The following is a 27,417-nucleotide window of genomic DNA, read 5'->3' as shown; positions in this document are numbered from 1 at the left end:
TGGGGTGTGGAGGAAAGACGTGGGCTGGGGGTAGAAGAGGAAATGCCTTCTCTACCTACCCATATTTGCCCTCTGTGCATTATTCTTCCTGACTTAAACTGCTGAGGAACATTGCAACGTGTTGTTGAACAGCTGCCGTGCTCCTTCCCAGAGGGGGCTGCATTCCAATGGTTGGCAGACGTGATCCATGAATATGTGGTTTGCAGATGCTTCGGGATCCCTTCCAAATGCAAAGCACTACATCAAAACAAGTTATTCTCCATTTGGGCCATGATAATGGGCAGAAGTGCCTGCCTATAAACTAAAAGAGGTGGTTTTTTAAGCACTGCTAATAACACACGGGTGCCACATATACAACCCTAGGAAAATTCCCTGGGTGTCAGCTAAGACTGTGCTGAACATGTCTTAAAGTCAGGATTAGACTAAAAAAAAGCCCATGATCAGGGTGCTTTTTGGAAACCGTGGTTAAAAATATGCTCAATTTATGAAAAAAATCTATGGGCTTATAACTTTCCCATATGCACCCAGTTAGGCATGTAATTCCCCATTTATATTCCCATCCAGCTCTGAAAATCACACACAGGAGCATTTTAGTCTTCATGAGCCTGATTGTCTGAGGAGATGAGCCCCCACAGCTCCAATTCACAGCAACATGTGTTCAGCACTATCCCTAGACAAAGAAACAGTAAAATAGTTTGTAAATATTTTGGACCCCCCCCACCTCCTAATTTTGCAAAAGATTAAAACACTTCAAACCAGCTAAACTGGAAAAAAAAATCCGATGAAAGATTTTGTTGATATTTTGGGTTCTCTTTTCTGCCAAATTTTCGATGAAAAATTGGGTTGAAAAGTCAAAATAGTTCAATCAACTCTTCTCAACCCTTCTAAAAATCCGGCCAAATACGCATGGCAAGGCTGAGTCTGCTGCGTAGTAACTAAGACCCCTCCCTCCTTCCGATAGGCACAAACTTGTGGCACAGGGCAGCATGGCCAACGTTTTAGTTCTGTGTCGTTTAACTGCATACTCTGTGCTTTAGGGAACAAGTTTGGTGAATGCTTCCTGGTCCAACCAGCATGGCTCCCTTCAATATCCAGAGTGCTATTAATTCCCATAAAACCATGGTATAGTTGTAGACTGAACAGTCGTCCCTCTACCCAAATCAGGACTAAAACGACGGTTCTAACACTTTGCACTCCTTTGACACAGTTTTACCAACAATCAGAGTTTGCTGTTGTCCAGAAAGCACCTTCAGTCTCACAAACACCTTGTGAGGTCGGCGAGGAATATCGAAGGATCATTTCATTTGCCACTAAAACTGCAGCCACTGCTTCAGTGAGGCTCAGCACAGCAATGCCATGCAATGGTCTAGGGTCTCAAGTGAAGAGCAACCCATCCGGCTGAAACTGCAGGTCGACTTGGGGGAGGAAGAATGTGGGTTTTCTAATAATTTGGCCAGGACATAAAATTCTAAAACCTCTGATCTACATGTCCTATGGGATCTTCACTGAGCACCAGCTGTCAGCAGGATCTTTACTTGGTCTTCACATCACTGAGGAGCACAAACCAATTGACCCCCAGGCCCACCTAGCCCTATGCTACGGCACGGACTCCAACGGAAAATGTCTATCAGCGCCAATGGGGCATTTGAAGGTAACCAATAATTGCTGAGCCAGATGAGAACGCAGCTTCCCCAGTGGAGGGTGAAGTCCTGCAGCTGTCTCGTGTCCAGAGGAATAACTGTGCTAAGGAGCTGATTTCATTTCACAACCTCTCACTTACTTGCCACACCTAGCTCCACTTTCTTCTCTTTTGTTTTACTGACCACACTGAAGGGCGAGGGGCTCTTCACGTGAGAGGGGGAACACAGGCCCCTGCTCTTCTGATTGGGAGCAGGGTGGATGAATCAAGGAGGTGTCAGATTTAAATCCATCGCTTTTCATCCAGCAGCTCCTCCTAATTTTAGGCCAAGCTCCACAACTGGAGTAATTCACTACAGCTGTTAGCTGTCATAAACGAGCATAGGATCTAGCCCTCTTTCTTTCTATAACCTCCTCGAATCCCCCAACTGCTTCCCCTCCCCCATGGATGAAATATCAACAGCTTGCTAATGAAAACCAAAAAAGGTCAGGGTTACAGGTGGAATATCATCCCACCCCGTTAGCAGAGCAATTGGAGAGAGAGGAATCAGTTTGTTGGATCAGTTTAGCTCCTTGTCCGTGAATCTGCTGCTAGCCAGGAAGCACGGACTGAATCCAGACTGGGGAGGTCTTCCAAGGATTCCTGATGTCTGCTGGCTGTGGTAGGAGAGACTAGTATGTGAAGTGGGAGGGGGAAAGGGTCTTGTCCCTTTCCCGCCTTTTGCTCCTATTGTTCACTTTATGGGTCTGTGAACATGGTGCTCAGGAAGGCAAAGGAATAAGGGCGTTCTGAAGAGCCGGGCACAGAGCAAGAAAAGTGGCTGGCATAAGTGTCCTCCTTTTTCCTTTACTGTCCCTCTGCCAATGCAGCTCAGTCAGATCGACAGTGCCCTTCTAAGCCAGCCCTTGGCTTCTCCCCCAGCTCTGCCAACACATCTTTTGAACCCCACTGCTATTCCAGTCCTGGGCACTCTCTACCTTTGCATCTAACTCCCACTCTGCCGCATTCCCTGCAAGGCCAGTCTTGGGTTTCCCCTCCTCAGCTTTGTCAATACTGTTCAGTTCTGACCTGCAGCCTTCCCCCCACTCCCATTCTAGATTAGAACTGCATGAAGGAAAGACAGCAAAGATTCAGTACAGCAACGAGACTCCTCTGTGCTCTCAGCCCATCCATATCTAGGTTTATCTACAGGCTGTCTGAAACCTCCTGCTCTCAGGAGATGTGGAGAGGTTCCGTGGTTGGTGTCCATAGCCTCTGTTCTCAGGAGATATGTAGAGGCCTTTCCCAGCTTTTGTGGCTGGTGTTTATAGCCTCTTTGCAGAGTAGAATGAGGAGATCCTTGGAAGCATATGAAAAAATGCCAGGAAAATGTAAGAAAAGCAATGCAAAAATTTATATTTTATTTTAATTCAAAAATTTAAAATAGCTTTCAAATTCAGTAAAGTATGCCTGGACACAATGAGAAGCCTCATATACAGAGACAGATAAATTAAATGGAATATACTGCAGACAAGCCAAGTGTATGTATAGATTACATATTTACAATTTTTTAATGTAAACCATATTTATACATTGTATTACATTTACAAAAAAGCCAATCTTCCACTACTGTTTACTACAATAATGAAAAAAAAACCCATTTACATTGTGTCTTTTTTTAACTGTACAAACTTTTGTTTCATAAAAATATATCTCTGTACAAAAGAGGGATTTTTTTCTTTCTTTCTTTTTTTTTTCTTTTAAACATAATGCAAGTCCGATGGGCACAAGAATGAAAAAAAATGTCACATTTCATGACCCGGCCAGCTTGCAAAAAAATGGGGCAGTACCACCCTTGAACTGTTGCATGAACAGCAATGAAAACTGGTACCTAATTGGTTGAAAGCAGCTAGTGCTGTGTTTAAATAGAGCCACAGTTCGTCCTGCCATGCTATTAAAAGACATCTGGTGGATTCTAAACCTCTATGTATTTCCTGTACTGATGCATTATCTCAACAAATCATAAAGGCTGAGAAGTAGAATGTGGGGCCCTTAATTCTTTTGTTAACGGAGCTTGCTTTTTGGGGGGGGGGTGTGTGCACCACTGCCCTCTACTGAACAGAATCAGAACTGCTCAAATATGTGTCATATATCCTGTCCTGCTCACAGCTGCCAAAGATTCTAATTTAGGCCAAGTGGCAGGGGGTCTGTATGCTGGAAGCAGGAGGAAGTCATTTCTGTCCCCACTGTTGGTCTGAAGTTCTGACGCAGAATAGTAAGTGTGAAGGTCAAGATGGCTGCCAATTTGATACAATAATTATCAGCAGAGCATGAATGATTGCAAGAGGATGTTCTCTTGCTAAATGCACAGTTCTCCTTCTTGGGGAGCTGGGTCCTCACACTGTACCATGGGGTTGCTAAAAAGGATAGGAATAATGCTCTGTGCAATCAGCCAGGGATCTTATTTGGCTAAACTAGTGGCTGGGATAATGGAGGGAGACCAGAGAGAGGTCTCGAATCTTCAAATCTGAAGCTGGTCACCCATTTGCAGGCAAAATTAAAATCCCTGGGCTGATCCTTATCTTGGTTACACCGGTGTAAATGGGAGACAACTCCTTTGAGCTCACAGGAGTTACTCCACATTGACACGTGGGCAAAGGCAAGAAGCTGGCCCTGTGGCTATGATACTGACTGCTGCAGCATACTTCAGTCACACGCTGTGGTGTTCTTTTCTTATGCCTCTGTCTAACTCAATTTGCAATTGGATCCAGACCCTCTATCAATGCACACAAGTGGGACGGGGATGGAATGGGGACAATAACCCACAAAATCTTTGCTTTAGAGGGAGCTCCTCATCACCACTTTAATCCCCACTTAAAAGGGAACTCCCCCTCTCCCAGTAGCACCAGGAAGCTGTCTTAGCCTCATCAGTGCATTTGGTATGACCTGTTGCTAGTGTCCTGCTGGGGGAGCTGCTCTTTGTCAGCATGGGCCCACTACCCAAACTGGCAAGGAGCAATATATGAGCAGCCCATGGCACCTGAATGGCTCACTGGCATCCATTGCAGGATTGGTGCCTTGGTTTTTCAGAGATTCCAAGGCCAGACGGGACCACTGTGATCATCTCGTCTGAGCCCCTGTAGAACGCAGGCCAGAGACCTGCTCCAAGTAATTCCTAGGGCAGATCTGTTAGAAAAACAGGCCCTCTTCCTTTAAAAATTTGCCAGTGATGGAGAATCTACCACAACCCTCGCTAAGCTGTTCCAGTAGTGACTCACTCGCACTCTTGAAAAGGTATGCCTGTTTTCTAATTTGAATGTGTGTGTAACTTCAACGTCCAGTCATTGGGCCGTGCTTTGAATATGCACACCTACACAAACACACACGCATGCACACACGCGTCTCTTCCAAATCAATCTGAGCAGCAGGATTCTGGGTTCGCAACTGGCCTTTTTTTGCAGGCTGACTGTTCAGCAACTAGGCTATAGATCACTGCTTATTGTAAGACAGCTGTCTAAATAATAGATAGATGTAAATATAAATATATATACCTCCAGTAAAGGGGAAAGCAAAGAAAAGATCTACCACGTGGTTTTAATCAGACAGAAACCTAGACAGTATTAGACAGGGGAAAGATACTGTTTAAAACCAAATTTAAATGTAAATAAGAGCTTTTAAGTTTTGTTTCCTCTTCAGTAACAAAAAGCTGCTTCTTTGAAGTTCATTTGACACACACTGTTAAGCGGTCGGCTCACGGTGTGATAAAACAGCATTGTTACTTTCTCTGACTTCAGCCCTGTCGAAGGAAGTTAGGTTCTCAAACCAAACAGAATTAAATCCCGAATCAAAACCTAAGTCCCTTTATTAGAGCTGATCAGTCTCATCACCAAAGCGTCATTCTTTGAAGGGAGCAATAACAACATCAAGTCGTCTTATCTGCTTTCACTGTGGTCAAAACAACCTTTTGGCCTCTGAGAAAAACAGCCCGCAGTGCTGCATTTGAAATTAAAGCCCTTACTGTGTTGCCCTGTGGAGGATCAATATGGAAAGGGCAAAGGTTTCTGAACTCACTAGGGGAAAAAGTTATCTGTGTTGGTAGGGTTTATTTTGGAAAAGAAGTTTTCTTTTTTTTTCTGTCCCCCTACATTTTTGTTTGTGTAAAGAGTTACAGAAGATTAGCAATCATTAACCACCGGGACAGGGGGGAAAAAGAATCACTGGTTGAGAGATTCAATTCCTATTGGCCCCATGGCGACCGCTGAGATTTCAGGGAAAGGATGCTGAAATTAGCAGCAGCAGCAGAAGAAAACAAAGGAAAATCAATAAGGAGGGGAAAAAAAGAGTTTCCTTCTCTCTAACAAAAGAAAAAAAAAACCTTGTTCAGGACTTTTACATCACTAAAAGCCCTTGCCAAAAAACAAAACAAAAATCAACAAATAAACCAATCATCTCTCCCTTCCAGAAGTCAGAGGTCTCAGTTACACCCATATGCATTTTGTGCCACGCTACCTGTGTCCATCCCTTTGCCAGGAAAGCTTTTTCCCAAAAGCAATGGGGTGCTTGTTTCACAGAAGCCCCCAAACAACTGTTTCCTCCACTAGAAAAGACCTCACCAGGCATTAATTGCTTCTCTTGAGATAATGAACAGCAGGTTGGCAAGGCAATTTAGAAGGAGATCACCTGCCTTCTAAGGCTCAGCAGCTGGGCACTGTCTGATTTCTGAGCAGCAACACTGGGATCTTGAAGTTGGCCAGGAGGAACTGGAAGTGGCTCAATGGCGGGGAAAAGGAAAGGTTCTCCCGAGCTGTGCTGGAGGAGACACTTTGGTTGGCTTGATTATCCACTGCAAGACGTGGTGGGTGGGTGAAGATGAGGAGGATGGATGACAGCCTAGCAGGCTCTCTCTGGAGTAACTCAAAGTCCAACAAAGGAGCAGCAGCTTCTCCACAGCCTCAGCGTGATTGGGGTAGGGAAGATAATGACTGAAGACAAATGAGGTGAAACACAATCATCAACAGGACACCTGCCCCTTGAGAATTCTAGGGCAGTGGGGGAGGAAAGGAGAGAGAGAAAGAGAGAGAGCGAAAGGAGAAAGTTATTATTAAGACATGCAAAAACCAGAGAACCAGGGGCAGTTTCACTATCTTTCTGAGGCTAGGGCTACGCAATAAACTTTTTCTGATGTAGCAATGCCGGGTGGGGATGCAACTTATGCGGGCAAAATTAAGTCCTTTTGCTGGTGTAACCTATGTTGATCGTCAAACCGGTCTAAGATATACCAGCAAAAGCACTTTTTTGTGATATTTTCTAGTGTATACTTGGCCTAAGATATACCTTATCTTGCTCCCATAATATGTGAGCACCTCACCATTTGTAATGTATTTACCCTCCCATCCCCACCTCCACCCCCTATGTCATAGGGCAAGGCTATGATTCCCACTGTATAGATGGAGAACTGAGGCACAGAGAAGCTAAGTGACTTGACCGTGGTCACAAAAGAAGTCAGTGGCAGAGCAGACCTGAAGCCAGTTTTTCCACGTCTCAGGCTCCTGCCCATACCACTGGGCCACCTTGCTCCTCTCCTCCCACTGTGCACAAGGCAGTGTCAGAAACAGCATCACGGCCTCTGCTTAAAGATGGAACCAAACTGCAGTGATGAGATCCAGTGTTTGAATGTTTGGATCTAGGGTGTTGGGGACTATCTCAAATCTCTTCCCCTGTATAACAACCTGGTGTATCTGCCTGCCAGTGATGGGTTCCCAAACATTTGAGATCAAGCACCGGAGTGGACTGACTGAACCTGTCGCTCCTTCCCTTAACAAAAGCTGAGATGAGTCACAGATCTGACTGTAATAACTTTCTAACTGTTAGGTGCTTATCTGGGCCCCACCACCACGGCATCTGAGCACCTCACAATCTTGCAATGTATTTATCCTCCCAATGCCCCTAGCAGGTAGAGCAGGGCTATTATCCCTATTGTACAGAGGGAACTGAGGCAGGGAGAGGCTCAGTGAGTTGCCCAAGGTCACAGAGAAAGTCTGTGCCAGAGCCAGGAATCCAGTCCTGATCTCCTGAGTTCCAATCCAGTGCCTTCACTGCAAGGCTAGTCACGCTCCCCGAATTCCCAAGAGACTAGAACTCAGGCCTCCTGCTGAAACCACTAGGCGAGATTCCCTGCCTGTAATTTTTTATTTTTATGAAGGGAATGATTCCATTTTGAATTTTGGACTCACTTGCCACCCCTCACGCCTCGCACCACCACCAGGTGTCTGTTCTCCTCACTGGCGGGAAAAGGGCAGAGGAGGAAAATGAGGGGTGAGCATGTGCCTCTTGTGGGGGAGGTTGGACTTAGAATTCCAAAAGATGCCAATTAAAAGTTAGTTTTTCACAGGCAAACAGGGGTCTGCCTGTGAATGGATGCCCATTTCAGTCCAACTAACAGCACGGCACTTGGGTTGAAGTAAAAGCGAGGCTCTGTATAAACTGCATGTGTGGATTACAGTGGGTCAGTTTAGACAGACAGTGGTCACCATTAAAGAGACCCTATTTATAATAACATTGGCATTTTAATGGTGACTGCTGCAGCCCGGCTGGGCCAACGAGATAGATGGAGGTAGACCGATCTGCGGGTGCCTTCAACAGCCTAGTATCAAAGTATTTTCTTTTCTCACACTCACCGCACGAGAGAATGAGTGCTATACCGCCGTGCACACGGTGCTGACAGTGAAATCCGCCTCGTTGGCCATGATGTCCGTGGGCTGTAGGTTTCGGTCGTACATAGGGTTTTCAAACGTTGCTCGGACGTTGGTGTTTTCATGGCCGGCGTAACCGTTGAATGGTACTTTTGGTCTTCTCCTGCAGGGTGCCAGAAACAGAATCCAAAGAGATCACAGCTAGTTCCTCACGGTATCTGGCTTGTGACCATTTCTCCCAGCTTGGATGCTGAGCCAAAATGACACTGAAAGGACTCAGAGATGAGCCTGGGAACTTAAATTAAATAGTGTCTGCTGGATGCTAAAAACCATGGACATAACAGAAACCCTGGTTTTATGGCTCGTTACAACAATTTGTAACACACCCCACTGCCAGCTAACTCTCCATTATCCTATGACTGCAGAGGTGTTTATTGCCTACTTCATTTTAAGTGGTCTCCTACAGTATATGTGAACCTCTTGTGCTTAACAATCTGTCCCACCTTGTATTTAGCTTAGACATTCTGGTTAACCACCGCAGACCTGAAGAAGAGCTCTCTGAATTTCAGAAACTAGTCCCTTCCAATAAAAGTTGGTCCAATGAAAGATATTACCTCACCCACCTAGTCTCACTGAAAGATATGAATGATGAATAATGAATTCACTACACTTGAGCAGGGTCAGATGTGCCCATATGGCCTGCAGGATATCTATGGTGCTTCCTTAGTTGGTCAATATTACCTCATTGGTGGTGCCCCAATGGCATTAAGCAGGAATGGAGGGCCAGATGCTTAGTGGGTGTAAATCAGCATAACTCCATTGACTTGCACAGAGCTGCGCTGATTTACACCAGCTGAGGATCTGGCCCTGAATCGCGAGCAGGACAGGTCTGTAAAAGAGGTCTTGCTATCTGATCGGGACTTGAGGTTTTTCAGAGACACCCAATTGCCTGCTGCAAGGCAAAACAAGACTAAGCTCTCCCATCCACCACATTGTTCATCTTGTTCTTTTCAAGACAAAGAGTTGTGAGGAAATAGTAATGGATCCAAACCAAAAAAAACAATGGAAGGTGAAATCTGTTTGCAGGCTGCTGAGCCTGCAAGGTCATCCTGAAAGGTGCCAAGCAACTGGGACTTCCACTGTCCTCAGCTGGAGTTGTGGGTAATTCAACTACGCTTAACCAGGCCAGGTTCTCAAGCATTCAGTGACACAAGTTCCCACTGCTGCGTCTCGGTTCACAGTAGGGGGTAGGACTCATCCCCGGGTGGTGTGCAGGAGTAGCATTACCAAGATGTAAATATCTGTCGTTTGCGTAAAGCCAGCGAGCAATTATGTTCAGGTCACTAGCATATGGACTGAGGGGGAGACATTCAAAAGCAGCCAAGATGATGAGCAGCACAAATCCCACCAGCATTCTCTGAGACTTGGGCTTCTAAACCCCTTCGGTACTTTTGACAATCTCACCCTTAGCTTTCCTATCATTGCAATGCCCAGATTCCCAAAGGCATCATTAACATAGATTGGCCATCCTAGACCAGACCATGGGGCAGGCAAGTCCTGTATCGTATCTCCTGCAGTGACCAACATACATGAAGTTTCAAACCAAAGCAACAACTCTCACTGTAAAGCACCAATCCTGAGAAAAAAATTCTTTGCAACACCGGCAGGATCAGTCTTAAACTCTGAAGCATGAGATGTGCTTGCCTTATCTAATCTGGCATTGCTATAAATCTTCTTAGAAGTTGTTAAATTACCCAGTTCTTTGCAAATATGCTGCTACAGTATTTCCTCACCTTACCAACCACATCAGAAAGCAGAACTATCAGGAGTTCTCTTAAGCTAAGCTTGGAAATATTAATATTCCCCTCAGCACCTAGCTCTTTTCGATCCCATTTTCTCCATACATTGCCCCTCACAGCTCAGCAATGAAACAGGTTTTTTTAATCGCTTTGCTCCTGAAACCTACCTGTGTTTGTAGAGATAAAGCACAAACCCTGCAATAATCAGGGCTATGAAAGGCACAAGAATGGCAGCTGCCACAGAACTGCTGTTCGATGCAAAATGATGTCCTATTGATTCTGGATCATTTTCAATCATGCTGATGTCTGAAACACAACGAAAGTAAATACATTTAAACCACAGCTGCTGGGAACTGGGGTTTGCTCAAGTTATGCTAGAACAAGTTCATTCCATGCTTCAGCGTAAAGGTAATTTAAAGTTTTGGATTCATATACAGGCTGGACTGCAGCTACCGTACAATACATAATGTTGCCTAGTTTGAGGTTTCAACACTGACTTCATGGTTAAAAAAACCAAACCACACAGCAGAGACCTAAGTAAAGTAAAAATACGAACACCAGAATGCTGAAGTGTCAGTGCCTAAAGGCAGGGTTCTCAGGGGAATGGGAATCACGGCACCCGACACAGGCGAGAGGGAACATTTTCTAATGCACCTCAGTGACTTAGGCTAAGTCCCATTTTCAAAAGTGACTTAGGCACTTAGGAATTGCAATCCCATTGACTGCTCAGACTCCTAAGTGCCTACGTCTCTCCTGAAAACGAGATTTAGGTGCTTTCTGTAAATCATACCCTAAATGCAATTGGAAGCCAATGGGACTTAGGCTCCTAAATCATTTAGACATGTAGGATAATATTTTCAAAAGTGCCTAAGTGCCAGGTGTGCCTTCAAAATTTAACCTCCCATTTGAAAAGAGGGCTGTTCGTTTCGGTGCCTCGCATTAGCACCAGAGCTTTGAAAATCCCAGCCTGAAAACATTAAGAAGAATCAGTGGTGTCTCTCAAACCATTTTCTGTACTCTCTAAAGTACTTCTCTGGCACCCACAACCGTAGCATCTGAGCACCTCACAACCTTTAATGAATTTATCCTCACCTACCCCTGTGAGGCAGGCCAGTGCTATGAACTGCTTTTTAATGATTATCTGAGGCACAGAGAGGCTAAGGCCCAGATCCTCAGAGATATTTGGGCTCCCATTTTTCACTGATTTCAATGGGAGTTCGGAACCTAAATGCCTTTGAGGATTTGGGCTTAAGTAACTTGCCCAAGGTCACACAGGAGGTCTGTGGCAGAGGAGGGAATTGAACCAGATCTCCCAAGTCTCCGGCTGGCACCCAACCTACTGTCAAAGGAGTATTTTGTTAAATGAATAAAGTAGAAAAAAAGTCTAAAAGTAAAGGCCTCTATTTTCTAAAGCAACTAGTGACTCTGGGAGCCTCAAGTTCAGGGGGTGAACGGGAAGCAGCAAAAAGGGCTTGGTTTTCAGAGGAAGGGGTGTTTCCTAAGAGCCCCTCCAAAGTTCCCCTCAGGAGCCAGTTTGACCTGTGCCCTCAACACCAATCTGCCAGTCACTGCTTATTAACGTCTCTCCTGGGTTTGGCTGGGGAGCAAGTGGTGGGAACTGAATGCAACACATTTACTTTCAGAGAGAGCTGGCACCTGGCCATGGAAATAAACTGCAGAGTTTTTGAAGCGCTGGCTTAACGCTGCTCTGTACATAAAACAGCGATGAAAATTGCTGTAGCTTGTTTTTAAAAAAAAGAGAGAAAGGAAATAGCTGATGCCCTTGAACCAAAGTTTTGAAGGAAACCTGGTCCAGAAACAATCCTGCTTCATCATTCGACTGTCTCCTCGCCCCCACTGGGGGACTGTCTGACAAGAACTGCTTTGGTTGACCTGTTCACGGAGGACTTTGCACAATGCACCTGGACTGGTTGTGTCCCGAGGGCAGGCTTTTATTTCTGAAGGATCTCCCAGCACACTTAGGGCTGAGACCTTAAGGGCAGGCAGTTTGTTTGTCTCTCTCTTATATAGATCCCTTAGGGGGAAGGGTATAGCCTGCTCAGAAAAGAATGGGCTTCTAAAAGGAGCCAAGGAGATATACAACCATAAATAAAATTGCCCTGATTTTCAGAGGCACTGGGCTGTTGGAATACCCACGGCAATCAACAGGCGCTGCAGGTACTCAGGGTAAAATTTTGAGAAGTACCTAAGTTATTCAGGAGCCACTAAAAGTCAACAGCACTTGGACTCCTAAGTCAGGCACTTCTGAAAATGTTACCCTTCATTCTCAATGCCTTTGGAAAACCAAGTCACCTTTCCAGGTGCCTCAATATGGATTTAGGTAACTCACGTTAAGCATGAACATTTGAAAACACTGGCATCAAGTTTTAGTCTCAAACATCACCTGCTGTGGGCTGGTGCACAGAAACTATACCTCCAAATTTTCAAGAGACAAGTTTCACCCCAGAGGTAGCTGCATTTCAGTGGTGGGAGGAGTGATTTCTGTTATGGGCCCATCTCTAATGCATAGCGTGAGTCTATGTATAGTGTGTAAAGTCTTTTGGGTGTTTGTGGAAGGAAAGGTGCTCCGTGTAAATACAAGATAATAAAATTGGCATATTACAATAAAAGTAAGAACCCCCTTGTAAACTTTCCTTAACGTTTTACTGACGGAGCCCTCTGGACATACGACACCAGAAAGGAGCCAACTAGCATCTGCATGGGGCACTTGTACTCAAGGAAAATACAGAGAACTATAATGAACAAACAGCACTCGGGTCTCCTGAGCGCGGTGTAGTAAGAGGTGAGAGGCTGCACATGTCTCCAGTACCACTCATGTTCCCTGGGCCCCCATGTTAGTGCTGGCCCGCTAGCGACTGGGTGATTGCAGACAGGGGCGGAACAGGAGCAGTGGGGCAGCTGCTTATGTTGTCATGCACGGCGCTGCAGTAACAGCAGGCTAATCATACCTCAGATACTAGCAAGCAACAGCTGATGGAAAACCTAAGAGTCAGTTCTCTAGCAGGTAGTGTTCTGAAAAGACTCCAGTTCTGTCTGCTGTACCCGGGTACTGCAAAGGCCCCCACCACTACAGGACATTAACATGTCAGAAATAGTCCTGACTGTGTCCTCAGAACACCCCCACGAGGCAGGAAAGTAGTTTCACCCCCTTTAGACAGATGCGGGAACCGAGGCACAGAAAGGTGGCGTGGCTTGCCCAAGGCTGGACAGTGACAGAGCCACGCCTCAGGGCTGTCGGCTGCCAGTCCAGTCCTCAATCCATTGAACTTCACTCCCTGGGCTGCGTGGCCAGGTTGTGAAGATAGCATGATTTCTGGCTGGCAATGGGGAGTTTTGCTATTGCTTCCAATATAGCCGAGATTTCATCCACAGGAGTCTTGGCTCCAGTCTCTTACTCTAACAACTAGACCACATGGCTTGTCTTTCCCTTTGGCTTCATGATCGATATTTATCTTTCTGCTACCCTTAAAGAGGTGTGTTTTGCCCTCATTGACTCTGCCAATCCCCCTGCCATAGGGAAAGCTACTGCCTTACGCCGTGGATGTAAGGGGACGCCGACACTGGAAAGAAGGAGTGTTCTGAACCTGGGCGCAACTCAGGTTACAATAGCAGTGAAAACATGGCAACAACTTTTAACTCAGGTTAGCAGCACAAGTGAAAGCCTGCAGGGAAGCCTGGCTTCCGACTCAAGCTGCTAACCTGAGTTAAAAGAGGAGTTTCCATGTCTCCACTGCTATTTTAACCTGAGTAAGCTAACCTGAGTTAAGAACATACTTTTTTTTTTTGGAAAGGCTAGACATCCTTTGCATGAAATCACCAACGAAGAGTTCAGTCCTTGCTTCAGGAGCAAGCCTACTTGCCTTGAGAGTAAGGGACGAGGCACGGATGTTTAAAAGATGGACAGATCCAACAGCCAAAGCAGCGAGGAATATTGGGCCAGATCCTCAGCTGGTATAAAATAAGTGCAACTCCACTAGCATCAGTTGGATTAAGCCAATTTACACCACGTGAAGATAGGGCCCAGTATATTTGAAAACCAAAATGCAGGAATGGTCAAACTCTTCATGTTTCCAAACTTTCACCAGTGCCGAAATCCAGCTTAAACCATCTGGACATTGAGATAATAATAAAATAAAATTTACCGAGTCTCTGAAGGCCAAACTGCCCAAACCCTTTGCCGCGTACAAAGCCCTGGTACACAAAAGTGCCGCTTGACGACTCAGACGAGACCTGTAATCGTGGGAGCCCAAATAAATCATATTTACAATGGCATCTCAAAAATTCATTGCATCTTACTGCAGATGTAACACAACCCTGTGGTGAGGCCATAAATCTGTTCAAAGCACAGTGTGCGGCAAAAGCCTGGACACATTTACTCACACAAAGATCAACTTAGCTAAACAGCCGATATTAACATTAATGATATGCTTGGTTAACATTAGAAGCGTGGCCACATACAAATGACACTCTCTCCTGTTCAATGTATATTCTTTCTGAGGGTGAAATTCACCCCAGTGCCACATGGGGAGCACAGACATAATTTCAATCGAAGCCTTATTTTGAAGTTCAAGAGGTGTAAAGGTCTCATGCTGGCCCTTTGCACAGGGGTGAAATCTAATCTTAGCATTTTCAGCAGCTGACTTCATTGCCAAAACCAGTGGGTTGTTCCTGTTGGTCTTGCAGAGCCAACCCAGCTTTGGGTGAATGAGCGGAGTCTATTCTGCTTTGGCTAGCAATTGCCAGCTAAAGTTTCAGACTGCAGAACATTTATAGTGAGGAGAGGAGATGCAGAAAGGACCCAACGTGATTCTCGGATGCCAGATGGAGTCTGTAGCAATGGCAGCTCGAAACATAATCCTGTGACATGTAAAATGAGTGAATTTACTGCGGTAGCTATTGAGAGAATGGAAGCCCGCCATGGATTTTCTCGGTAGTCTTGCTCTACTCTCTCACTGCATAGAATACTGGCATCCAGCGAGACGGATGCCCCACTGGATGTCCTGAAGGCCTGCAAAGTGCTTGTTTGTTAGGAGGTTCTAGCTGAAGGTGCAGAGTGGCACTAAACAACCGACTGTTGAGTCTGCCCTAAAACAAGACCAGCAAAGTACCCAGACCCTTGGAATGCGCGGTTTGACGCAGCACATGAAGTTTAGGACTTGGCTCCCAACAGCAGCTTGAGAAATGCAGCAGCTGGATTTTACCCGAGACGCCACATTAGCCACCTGTTTACGAGCAGAACTTGCTTCGTCTTTGCAATCTCTTCCAAGTTTACGCATAGCATTAATTTAGTTCAGTTGCACAGAAAGCTGAAAGCATTTAAAAAAAACAAACAAACCCCGAACAACCCAACAACTTGTCCCTTGGGGGGGGGGGGGGAGAATCTTGTTTGTAATGACTGCTGCACACACTGCAGATAACAGAGGTAGCCAGAGCCAAGGCTGCATCTGGTCATGGGTCAGTCAGATGAAGCCTCCTCCTAAGCTCCAGGAGGCCTCTGAGGCACAAGGGAAGCTATCAGAGACAAAAGCTGGTGTGGGAAGCCAAGTCCTTAGGGAAAGATTAGCTCTTTTGGATGTTGAACCGAGACATAATGCTGAGCTGGAATGAACCTTCTTGGCTATTCCTTTTGTGTTATCTGGAGAACATGCAGATTTAACAACACTGGGCAATGAAAAGCCTTATGGCCATAAGTGATAGGAGAAAGGCTGCTTGTGCAATGTTAATCTAATGCCCTGGCAGAGAGCGTTGCATCCCTTTTTAACAGCAGAGGATAACAACCTACTACTGCTACCAGCTAAGTGAGTTACTCTTTCAGCTTAGGTGGCAGAGGTCTGTGCTGTGGTTCTCAAGGTCAGACTTTGCTGATAACCCATGAAGGGGCTGCTACACTAACACACACTGCCACGCAAGAGAGTTTTGTACTTACAGTACACATTTGCCGATATACTTACGTGCCCATCTAAAGCCCATTTATCATTCTTGAACTTGTTAACAAAGATCTCCACCGGTCCTGTTATCTGATAAACCTGGAGAAGCAAGTGCATGTCTTCTCTCTTGTAAATGCCTGGAAAAGGACACAGGGGTTTTACCAATCAGACATTCTTGGTCTAGCAAACCTGACAGGTGCCATATTTCGATATGGAGGTGCGGGGGCTCAGCCAGTGAAACAAATAGTCTGAGATGACAATAATGCTTGGATTTATAAAAGTAGCTTAAGAGAATTTTCTACCTGAGCCAGAGATGGTGGCACAATAATTGCTTCTTCCCAAAGCAAGAAACAACTCCTGCACCATATAAAAGTGTCACTGCGAAGCGATAAAACCAGAACAAAACACCACCCCACAGACCTCCACAGGATAATAAACCATCTGGAGGACGGGAAGAACCTAGCCTGTCACTGTTTAAGCTTTATAACCAGTTCATTATAAGAAGCACGGAACGGAGGATAATGAGGCGGAGGTGTTTATGCCTTTTTACCTCATTTGTATTAACTAATTGTGAATGCCACGGCAGTGTGAAGGGACCCAAGCATGAGCTCAGGACTGGCTTTCAGCTGGAATCAGAGCAAACAAAAGTCTGTATCTTATATACAAGCAACTCCAGATGCAGCAACTCCTTGGTTTCCGTCTCTTTAACGCTAACAAAGAGTGGAGGTTTCAAAGCTCAGCTGTTCTGTTGAAGATCCAGCAGGCAATCAATATTATTCACAAAACAGAACAACGCTGCTTCAGTTTGTGACTTCAAAGGCCACCGTTTCAGTGTGAGAGACTGACTGCACCTGCCACGGTGAGTGTGGATCCATACAAGCCACTGTGCTAGAACTCCTTACCTGATACCAGCAGTTCCACGCCACTGTGGTCTATCAAAGTAGCATTGACTTTACTGGTAGTGGGATCAAAGCTAGTGACAGAGAGCATAGCGGGCTGCTTCTTTCCCATGTATTCATAGGAGCCTTTCCACAGGGAATTCTTTGCAAACACATCAGTGGGAACTAGAAACAGTAAGAAAGAGGGGTGGGGAGGAAAGAGGGGGTTTTGAGCAGAGCTGAATGAATGCAAGGTATATCCTATCATATTGTTGGATGATTGATAATATTGCGAACATCCCTTGGGAGGAAAAGACGACAAACAACAGGCAGAAAAAAAGACAAACAACAGGCAGATCCAGAGGAATGAATTTATTTAAAGGTGCAATTTCAGCTGGGTTAAAAATATATTTAAAAAAAATTGAATATGAATAGAAAATTGTTTGTCACGTTTGGAAACTCAGATGCACAAAGATCTCACTAAACACATGAGAAACACAAAGTGTAACGGACTAGAAGCTAAAGGGAAACTGATCAGTCTGGTTTCCTTGTTCAAGTGGGGGAAGGGTAGAAAGAAAACAAACAGCACAAAATGTCAAAAGTATTAATAATATTTGTATTACAGTAGTGCAGAGAGGCCCCAGTTGGGTTTGAGGACTCATCATGCTAGAGGCTGTATATACACATAGTAGGAGACAGACCTAGATTTTTAAAGGTACTTATGTGGTGCTGTGCTCAGCATTACAAGGCCTAAGTGATTTATGAGCCTAAATCTCATTTGCCTAAATCCCATTGATTGTCAAAGGGATTTTGACTCCTAAGTGCTACATTTCTTTTGAAAATGAGTTTGAGACTCCTAAATGAGTTAAGTGTTGCAATGCTGAGCACAGCAACACTGAAGTACCTTTAAAAATCTGGGCCATAGTGTATTAGCCAAAGAAATAACAATTTAAAGACAGACAAAATGCAGAAGAAAGGAAATGTTATTATGCCCATTTTACAGACTGGGAACAGAGGCACAGAGCAGTTTAAGGTCCACAGAGAGCCTGTGGCAGAGCTGGGAGTTGAACCTTGGAGTCCTGAGTGTTACACTAGGGCCTTAATCATGAGACCATCCTTCCTCTAAAGAGTACATTTGATTTTTAAAGTTCTCCCCCAAAGGGCTCATGTAAAAAATGGTGAAAAAATGTGGTTTCCATTCTGCAGGATTCGAACATGGACCCACCTGTCATGTTCTTAAAAAATTATCACAATTTGTGTTTTGAAAAAATTAGCATCTCCCCCTCTTCCTCCTTTTCCCCCTCTTTTTTTTTTCTGCCCAGGAGCATGAAAGGAAAAGTGAAACTGTCGCTTTGATCCATATTATATTTCCAAACTTTTCACAGAGTTTAAGGCCAGAAGAGATCATTTAGTCTCACCTCCTGTACACAGGGCCATTCAATTTCACCCAGATACCCCTATACTAACACAAAAGATTTCCATTAGACTAAAACGTTTCATTCCTTGGGAGCCTAACTTGTGTGCCAGAGAGAGTAAACAGGAGAGATGAATGACCAAGGCCCCTGGAATGGCTCCAATTTTGGAAAACATAAGTTTAATTTGTCCCGTTGCCCCTCTGTCTGCAATTTGTCCAGTGCTGAGGAAGTTTTGAAAAGTGGCAAAAGGAAAATGAAAAGAAAAACAAAGTGAGAAAACCCCCAAGCCCTGGTTCAGTCTATGGTATTTGACAGCAGAAAGGAATAAAGGAAAAAAGGAGGAGAGAGAAAGGGAAAAAAACCAAACTCTGATATTTTGAAATCTCCAGTTTTGACAAAGCACTGGAAAATAAAAAATAACTCCTCACCCAAACAATACAGCTTTTCAGGTAAGTTTTCTTTATGGAAAAACAACAACAATTTTTCATTAAAAAAAAGTTTCTGACTCAAAAATTCTGACCAGCTCTACTCCGAGGGGACATATAAGGCATATAAGAGATTTTCAACGGCGCAAAAGAGAAATTCAATAGGAGCCAGGTGCCTAACTCCCTTGGGCTGTGATTCTCACGGATGTCTAAGTGTGGTCCTACCACAGAACCCAGTGGTTAGGGGACTCTGCGTGTTTCCACCAGCCCTGTAGTTTAAAGAACCGCAGGGAACAATCTAAAAGCTATTTGTTAGCCTTCCGATCGATTTGATAACAGGGAAAGGCAGGGGAGCTGGAGATTGCTTCTTGCCACCTTCTATTTCCACATTTCTGTGTTAAAACTGAATATCAATGCTTCCAACAGCATAAATAGCCATGCTACAGTACCTGACACTTTAGCAAGGGGTGGATCCCTGGCAGTGCCAACCGGTCTTCCGCTAGGTCGTATATCAGCTAAAAAGAATGGGCAAAAATGCAGCCAATTAATATTACGGGACACTGAAGTATGGTTTAATCACTTCCCTTGTGGCAATGCATGATTTATGCGTGGGAGTCGCTTCACACTCGTTTCCCAGTGCTTGGATATTTGTTACAGCTCAGAAAAGAGCAGCAAGAGAAGAGAAACATCGAGCTACCATTTCTTATGCCCACAGTGTGTGTGCTCACCCCCAGTAACTGGTACCCCAAACGGCTTCCCAAACAGCCTGTTGATAGCTGGAATAGCTCTGGGATCTGGAATTCCCCTCCTATCCATCTGCATCTCTGTGAGGAGTCTGTTTCTGTTGGGACTTTAACTAGGGTTCTTCAGAGCCAAATGCCAATGTAGGTAAAACAGAGACTCTCCATTAGCTGCTAGCCCTGGTGTCAAAAAACCTGATTCACCTGGCTTTGAAGCCTATGACAGTGTTTTCCTTGACATCATCGCAAGTTGGATCAGGCTTTATACGTTTATACAAGACCTGCAGTCACAAAACAACAAGACTATTGCCAGCTTCTCTCAGATGTATCCTGGAATTTGTGAGACAGCAAATTCCCCTTGGATCACAACTGCTCATCCCTGTGCCTCCAAGACACAACCCAAGCCAATCAGTCCCTTCCCTCCCTGCGGGCTCAGGGCTCTTACCAAGACAAATGGGTGGTTTCCCTGTCCAGCTGCCATCCGCTTTGCAGGTTCTGTGTTCGGATCCTCCTGTGAGATAGTACCCACTCTGGCAGGAGTAGATCAAGGTGTAGCCCAAGGAGGGCAAATCTAGGGCACCTACATTAGCATGGGATGGGGTCTCTGGCTGTTTGCAGTGATGAGCTGGAAAAACAGAAAGGGTGGAGATGAGAAGACCTGCCTGGATATCGACACAAGGGGTGAAATCCTGACTCCACTGAAATCAGTGGGAGCTTTGCCATTGACTTCAGTGCGGTCAGGATTGAACCCAAGGAAGTTTTGTCCTGCTTAAAACTCTCTGAAGCCCTTCAGTGAAGATGACCAGGTCGGGCATCTCACAGATACAGTGAATTCAACAGGCCAAAGACGCCTGCCTCAATAGTTGGATGCCCATTTGTGTGAACGCAGAGTGCCACTTTCAGCAGGTCTCCTGAACCAGAGCCTGTGCACTCCCAAACACTCCTGCAAATGGTGTCAAGGAACAGTAGGATTCCTCAGACGTGCACATCTATGGGCAGAAAAAGCCACACTGCCGGGTTTCAAGTTCACTCCCCGATACGCCATCAGTTTACGAGTCAACGAACGAGCTTCCCATCTAGTGGCGCCTCCAATTCTACCAAGGATTTGAGAGCTGAGCCCTGTTCGTCCCACACCTCTTAGGTCCTCCTCAGTACGAAGATCCCCAAATTGGAACTGTGCTGAAGAGGCCCTTGCCGATGCACAAGGCAGAATAGAATTTAGCTCATTCTCCTGCCGCTCTGCAAGACCTTGCACCTTGAAGTCAGCAGGCATGTGAGCAAATACATGGGGCAAGAAGGGGCCATTTTTACACAGTCCCTTATCTGAACCTAACTGGCCAAAAAAGCCAAGAAAGACAATCTTCTAATCTCCCCCTTGCCTCCTTTGGCCGTAGTCCCAGCATAGTGTCACCGTGTAAATATGCAGATAGAAAATGGCCTGAAGGCAAATCCTGCTTTAATCTTGAGTTACTTTTGCAGAAGAACATTGAAAACTGCTAAGGCTGTGATCGTATCAGTGGTTCTACACGGTGGCCATGTGATGGATTCTCTCCTTATTTCGCCTCTGTTCCAAGGATCCCTATTGACTGGCCTCCTACCTAATAATTTATACCTATCTGTCTGCAGAATCACAGGGTCAAATCTTCTAGGGTGACTAGATGTCCCGATTTTATTGGGACAGTCCCGACTTTGGGGGCTTTTTCTTATATGGGCACCTATTACCCACCACCTCCTGTCCCGATTTTTCACACTTGCTGTCTGGTCATCCTAAAATCTTCAGAGGTGCTGAATATCTGTGTTCCCATAGTTACTCAGAATCTTTCAGGGTTTGGCCCTTAGATATTAAAAATCGATGAGATCGTGTGTGTGTGTGTGTGTGTGTGTGATTTACTGCTCTATGCAGCCCTGTTGTTAAACATACCACAGTTTCCTAGGGGCAGGGGGTTACTACACAAACCTAATCATCTCATTGGTAGGAAGCTTTCCCCAAACCTCCCACTTATTTCTCCCTTTCTGTGGATCTCAAAGCACTTTCCAAACATGAATGAAGCCTCAACAGACCCTGTGTGGTGAGTATTATTGTTATTATAATCTACATTCTACAGATGGGAAAACAAAGACAGAGAAATGACTAGCCCAAAGTCACCCCGAAAATCAAATGGTAAATCTAGGTAACTATGTAGGAGTCCTGGCTCTATGCTAATCAGTAGATGATAATTCGGCTTTCAGTAAATTAGAGTAACTGCACCTAATTCTACTCCTGTGGAGAGGAGGCTTCAAGAAGAACTGATAGATGGCAAGTCGGTATTTCTCCCTGCTATAAGCAAGCAACAGAAACATTTTTGCTTCAACTCTCATAAGAGCAGCAACTAACTGCCACTCACACCCGTAGCTGCTTTTCATACTCAGTGTCTTCCAGTCCAGCAGCAAGGAAGGTGAGTGTATGATCTAGTCTAATTACAAAGGTAAGCTAAGGAGAAACACTGCTCTCTGCCAGGGCAAAGCAGCCACACACCACACAATTGCATCTTTCTCCTCCGATTCTCCATGTTAGGAATTTTAACGGCTGATGCCCAATTAAGCCACGTCAGGTAGGCACACTTTGCCCTAACGACAATAAACATCTGAAATAACCTACTGAAGAAGGCCAAGAACACATTCAAGAGAACTCTAGGAGCAAGGGAGTGAGAGAACAAGACCTTGTGATTAAAGGGAACTGGGCTATGAATGATGTTTTCCTGTCCCGTAAAGGGCCTGATCCAGCTCTTATTGGGAATTTTTCCATGGATGTCCATGGTAGCGGGATCGGGCTCAAAGCAATTTATGGCTTTGAGTAAGTCCACTGGTCTGAAGTTAAATTCAGCGTGATGCCCAGTGTTTGAAGGTGTTCACTCAGCACGGTAAGGAAAGTAGTGTAATGAGCTGAGTAGAACAGAATAGCACAAAATCCCAATCCACATTTGATAGGAGATTCCCCACCTCCATCCGCAGCTCAAAGGAAGAGTAATAAGGTGCTCCATGCCACAAATTGCCAATCCCTACCCCATCGAAGGACCTGCTTTCACATAACCCTGATTGCTTCCATTCTCAGTTAAGGGCCCATGCTTACAGTATAACTTTCAGTGGGGCATCTCAACATCTTCAGAGCGCACAGAAAGAGACACCTGTATTAAAGTCACGTGTCCCCAACCATGTGTTGCAAGGCACCACCATGCGTGGCACAGCTCGCCAGCACCACAGTAAACGTATGTCTTCACGGCAAGTAAAAGCCGCTTTCTAAACCTGCGTGAGCTAACTTGGGTTAGAACAGCAGGGAAGACACAGCAACTTGGCTTTTAACTGGGGTTAGCAGCTTGAGTTCAACTCCAGACTCCCCAGCAGGCTTGAACTGAAGCTGCTAACCTGAATTAAAAATTGAGTTACTGGGACTTCAGTGCCGTTTTAACCTGAGTTAAGAACACACCTTGTTTTTGCAGTCAAGACATACCCTCAGCAGGTTTAGTTCTTGTAGATTGTGTAGCTTTTCAGTCGACATTGGGCCAATATAGAGTTATTAATTAAATGTATGTAGTACATGCTCTTACAGAATTACATTAACTGGATAAGATCATGGTAATAAGTCACCCCAGAAGAGGAAGGGAGAAGAATTCTAATATTTCTGATGAGACGCTAGATGCCGCGATACCAAATTAGAGCTCAATACATTGAATTAAATTCCTCCCTGTATAACAGGGAGAAGATGGTGGAGAACTGAATGAGATAAACTACAATTTATTCAAGACCTACAGAAACATCATCCCACTGAAGTGGTCTTCTGGCTGAAAAGTATTACTTGGGCCCTCCAGCCTGAGATTCTGTGTCTTGACCATTAAACACAGTTGCAAAAGTATGAAACACACCAAGCCTCATCTCGGCACAAGATCAAACTCTTTGGCTGAAGGAAAAAAAAAACACCAGAAAACAAATCTGGCTGTTCTCATCTGCTGTATCTATGTCAGCAGAGAAGTGCCCTACGGTTTTGCAAACAGAGAATCAGAACATATGATATTTCAGTGCCCCCTGGCCTCTAACGCAGAACGGCCAAAGTTTTGCTGTGTAAAGCCCGCTGACATGGACAAAGGAGTCTGTAGTACGGACAAAGCTTCCCCGTGACACTTACGAACACAATCCGGCTGTACTCCACTCCACGTCAGGTTGGGGAGGCATGTTCTAGTGGTTGAGCCTTGCAGCAGGTATCCTTTCTGACACCTGAAGAACATGATGCTTCCCACCTATCGCGACAAAAGATAAAGAGCTGGATTGTCCAGTGTAATCGACCAGTTGACACACACTGTGTTCTACGCCAGTCCCAGAGTGTTCAGAGCTCTTGGAAAAAACTCTGCATTTGCTTAAGTGGGCAAAGTGCTGCTCCATTCACAGAGGCACGTGTGGCTTTTTTGTCATACAATTACCCCCAAATTAGCAGCATCACAAGTTATTTACAACTGATCGAAATTTTTTCAAAATGTTGATTACAGCGTTCATCAAAATTGTATCCATAAAAAAATCCAGGAATAAAATGTCATTAAAATGTGTAGTCCACGTTTCACCTACTCTGGTGTTATTTATTACAGTAGCACTCAGAAGCCCTGGTCAAGATGAGGGCCCCATTATGCGAAGTGCAGTGCGAACACACAAGAAGATATATGGTCCTTGCCTTAAGGAACAATGTTTATTTTCCTTATGATAAATGTTTAAAGTGACATTCAAAATAAATAATGATAATAGGAAACATCCCTTACTTACATTATAGATACCACCTTGACTTATGGACCCTGAAAAGGATTCTAAAAATCTAGTTTACTTTACACCATTATTGTTTATTTTTCACATTTTGTTCTACAGGGACAGCAAAGCCAGACTAGTCAGTTTCAGGTCCTGTTTTCATAGGCTCCTAGCATGATGCTATTTCTTTTGGGTTTCCATCACTGCAAGCAAATATTTCCTTTTAAAGACAGAATACATTAAAAATTAAAAAAAAAAGTGAGAGAGCACTTTTCACTTCTAAATTCTGTATAAACTCTGCTCTTTTTTAGTTGTTTTTTGCTGTTGGCGGGTTTTTGTTGCTTAAACATTTTGATCATTAAAGAAACCCCCCAAACTAACAAACTATCAGAAACATTATTTCATTTTTTTACATGGAAGTTCAAGATGCATAGTGGGGTGTAATCCTAGCCCGCTCTTAAGACAAATGGGCATGTTGCCAGGACTTCACCCGTGATCACAGGGATTAGAGGGAAATGACTGATTGAGGTGTACACACCTTTCTGACTCCAGTTATCACAACTTCCTGGCATTTGCACGTGTGGGTGCTTACTAATCTTTTCTGCAGGCTCAACATTCAAAGACAACTGGAAATTTGGCACATTTGATCATCTTTCCGCCTCCCACAAGGACAAAAGTAACATAAGATTTTCCCCTGCAGTTTCTCCCACACAGTACCACCTCCTCATCAGCCAATCTACAAACATTCTGATTTTGTGATGTTTTGCCATGTGCAGGCTCTTGCGGGGTTCCACCTGGCTGATGATGGCCGGCTCTCCTTAACACAGCCCAAGAGACCAGTCTCATTCACAGCATGGGTACCAGTGTGGCTCAGCAATCTCGCCAACGCCACTTACCAAAAAAAAAAAAAAATCACACTTGCGGCATCTCCATATTAATGAGGACCTAGAATTAACACACTAACCCCTGGATCAAGGTAACAAATTAGCAGCTTTACTCAAAAAATCCACTTTCGGAGGAAAGCCCACATCCAATTAACTAATCCCTCCTCATATCCCACCCTAGCATGTAAGGGGTCTTGTGTAAAACACAGGATGGGAATGCACAGGTGGAACCTGGAGGAGATCTCTCCAGGACATTACATTGATTTCTTCCCCCATCAAGCCTGAGATTAGTAAAGCCACTTAAGTGATTTGGATTTAAAAGTAATGGAAACAGGGCATGCAATGCTAATACCAATTCCACTAATAATAAATCTTAGTTAGCAGCGTAATTAACAGCATAAATCTAATACTTAAACACACTGAAGGTTCGCTGTGGAATCATTGCACACTCTGGCAAGAGCCCATAGGCGTGAAGTCTAATTGAGGTCCCAGGGACTTCTTGAGCAAGTCAGCGCTAACCGACAACAGTACAGGTTGCAGAGTCTACGCAATTTGTACTTGTGTAATGGAGAAAGTGACATGGGGATATGATGGTAATTACATTACCTGATAACCTTGGGAATTGTTCTGCATTCCAAAGAGCGGCACACCAGGGTCTGCACAGGTAGTGAGAGTTGGATCTTAAATAGAAAAAAAATGAACACAGCAATATTAAAAGGACTCAGAGACTGAGGGTGTTAGTGAAATCCATTCCAGAGCTACGCATCCTCCCGGCTCGCTCTACAGCTGTTTCACCTTCCTTTTCACGTGGGACTTATGTATTTTGCGACAGAACTAATATGTACCATCAGAGAGAATTAAACAACTATTTCTGTCTCTTAGTCTGTGGTGGGTCCAACACAGTGTAACGGGAACCACTGCACCCCTCAGGGAAAAATAAACAAGATAAAAATCCACCAGTGAGGTATATTTCCCTCTCTTTTCCAGTTCTACACACCATTCGCAACAGTTGATTCAGTACATTATTAGACCTGGGATCCGTGCACAAGCAGGTACCGTGGCATCCCAGGCTGGCCTGGGAGCATTCCAATAGCATGCACCAAAGCTACAGCAGGAGTTCCTAAGTCACCTGGCCATAGTTGAGGAAAGTGCAAAAGTGGTTGGAAAAATTTAGTAACTTATAACAGGAACCATTTTTTTGGGGTAAAAAATCCTCCCCCAAATCCCATTTTTCAAGCACCTCTAGAGAGTGTCTTTAAGCCCATGGGTAAGCAGGACCCAACCCACAATCTTAATTTAGAGACACAGACAGTTCCCCCAGCTGCACCTGGCACCACAGAATGTCTAACAGACTGTTCCATTATCACTGCCCGGGTGGGATGGGAGATCCAAGCATTTTTAAAGGCATATTGGTAATGTTTCCCCCATCTGGGCATTTCAAGTATTACAAAACCCCTTCCCGGGCCGTTTGGACGATGCCGAGATGTTGTCACTTTGCGCATTGATGTGCAGCCTCTTGGTTTATTGGTCATTTTCTCTCTATCAACGGGGTTGTTTGTTCAATCTCATTTTCTAATGCTCCAGGCAGGGTTTACACAGGCAATAATAGTGGTTAGATTCCAAGTTCCATGCACCGCCCTGGAATAGCTGGATTCTGCTACAATAATCTGCAGTGAAACAGGTCCCAGTCTTGACATGTAAATCCCATCTGTGCTACAGTTATTATGGTACTGGGTCACCCATGGGCAACGCAATTGTGCTCTGACATGACCTTTTGGTTTTGGCCTACGAGAGGTGCTAGCTCCCTTTATATCTTCTCTGCCTTGCTGCGGGGGACAAGCAGTGTTATGAAAGTTGCTCGGTGTGGTTTTCCATCAGGATTCCGCTCGGCTGCCTCTGTCACCGAACGCTCATCTCAGAACCCTGCTATTTCATGGTGATTGATGGTGACTGGAGATGTTAATGCATCTCAGATACATAATCTCTCTTTATGCCTAGTTTGGTCTCAATCCATCAGAAGATGGATACATGCAAGTCAGGAGAAATACCTGCCGTTGCCATTACAGCATATATCACTTTCTTCTTCCAGTGCGAAGACAAGAGCTGTGAATCAATTGAATGAAAGCTGAAATGTATCAAGTTTGTCCTCGAGTTCCAAACTGATCAAAGAAGCTGTAATCCTTGCCTGATAGGTAGCAGCAGCAAGGCTGATTGGGAGATGAAAAAACAAACCAACCAAACACACAAGCAAAGA

General features: G+C 44.7%; 1 protein-coding gene across 11 annotated transcripts in view; it reads right to left on the bottom strand.

Moving 5' to 3' along the window:
- Positions 1–3,071: 3,071 nt before the first annotated feature.
- CSMD2 (CUB and Sushi multiple domains 2) overlaps positions 3,072–27,417 on the bottom strand; it is a 548,097-nt gene continuing 523,751 nt past the window's right edge. For 9 of the 11 annotated variants that reach the window (XM_073317325.1, XM_073317333.1, XM_073317330.1 and 6 more), the window contains 10 exons: positions 25,770–25,843; positions 23,675–23,786; positions 19,961–20,140; positions 19,225–19,290; positions 16,960–17,121; positions 16,082–16,194; positions 14,273–14,360; positions 10,277–10,415; positions 8,296–8,473; positions 3,072–6,657 (listed from right to left, as the gene is read on the bottom strand). In XM_073317325.1, coding sequence (XP_073173426.1) covers positions 8,314–8,473; positions 10,277–10,415; positions 14,273–14,360; positions 16,082–16,194; positions 16,960–17,121; positions 19,225–19,290; positions 19,961–20,140; positions 23,675–23,786; positions 25,770–25,843 — 1,094 coding nt within the window. In that variant the 3' untranslated portion in view covers positions 3,072–6,657; positions 8,296–8,313. Of the gene's footprint in view, positions 6,658–8,295; positions 8,474–10,276; positions 10,416–14,272; positions 14,361–16,081; positions 16,195–16,959; positions 17,122–19,224; positions 19,291–19,960; positions 20,141–23,674; positions 24,500–25,769; positions 25,844–27,417 lie in introns of those variants that run through there. The other 2 variants (XM_073317326.1, XM_073317335.1) reach the window with 2 other exon arrangements.

The sequence above is a fragment of the Lepidochelys kempii genome, chromosome 19, assembly GCF_965140265.1.
Source record: "Lepidochelys kempii isolate rLepKem1 chromosome 19, rLepKem1.hap2, whole genome shotgun sequence".
Classification (NCBI taxonomy): domain Eukaryota; kingdom Metazoa; phylum Chordata; order Testudines; family Cheloniidae; genus Lepidochelys; species Lepidochelys kempii.
The sequence above is the reverse complement of the archived record's forward strand: the minus strand, read 5'-3'. Positions and strand labels throughout refer to the sequence as shown.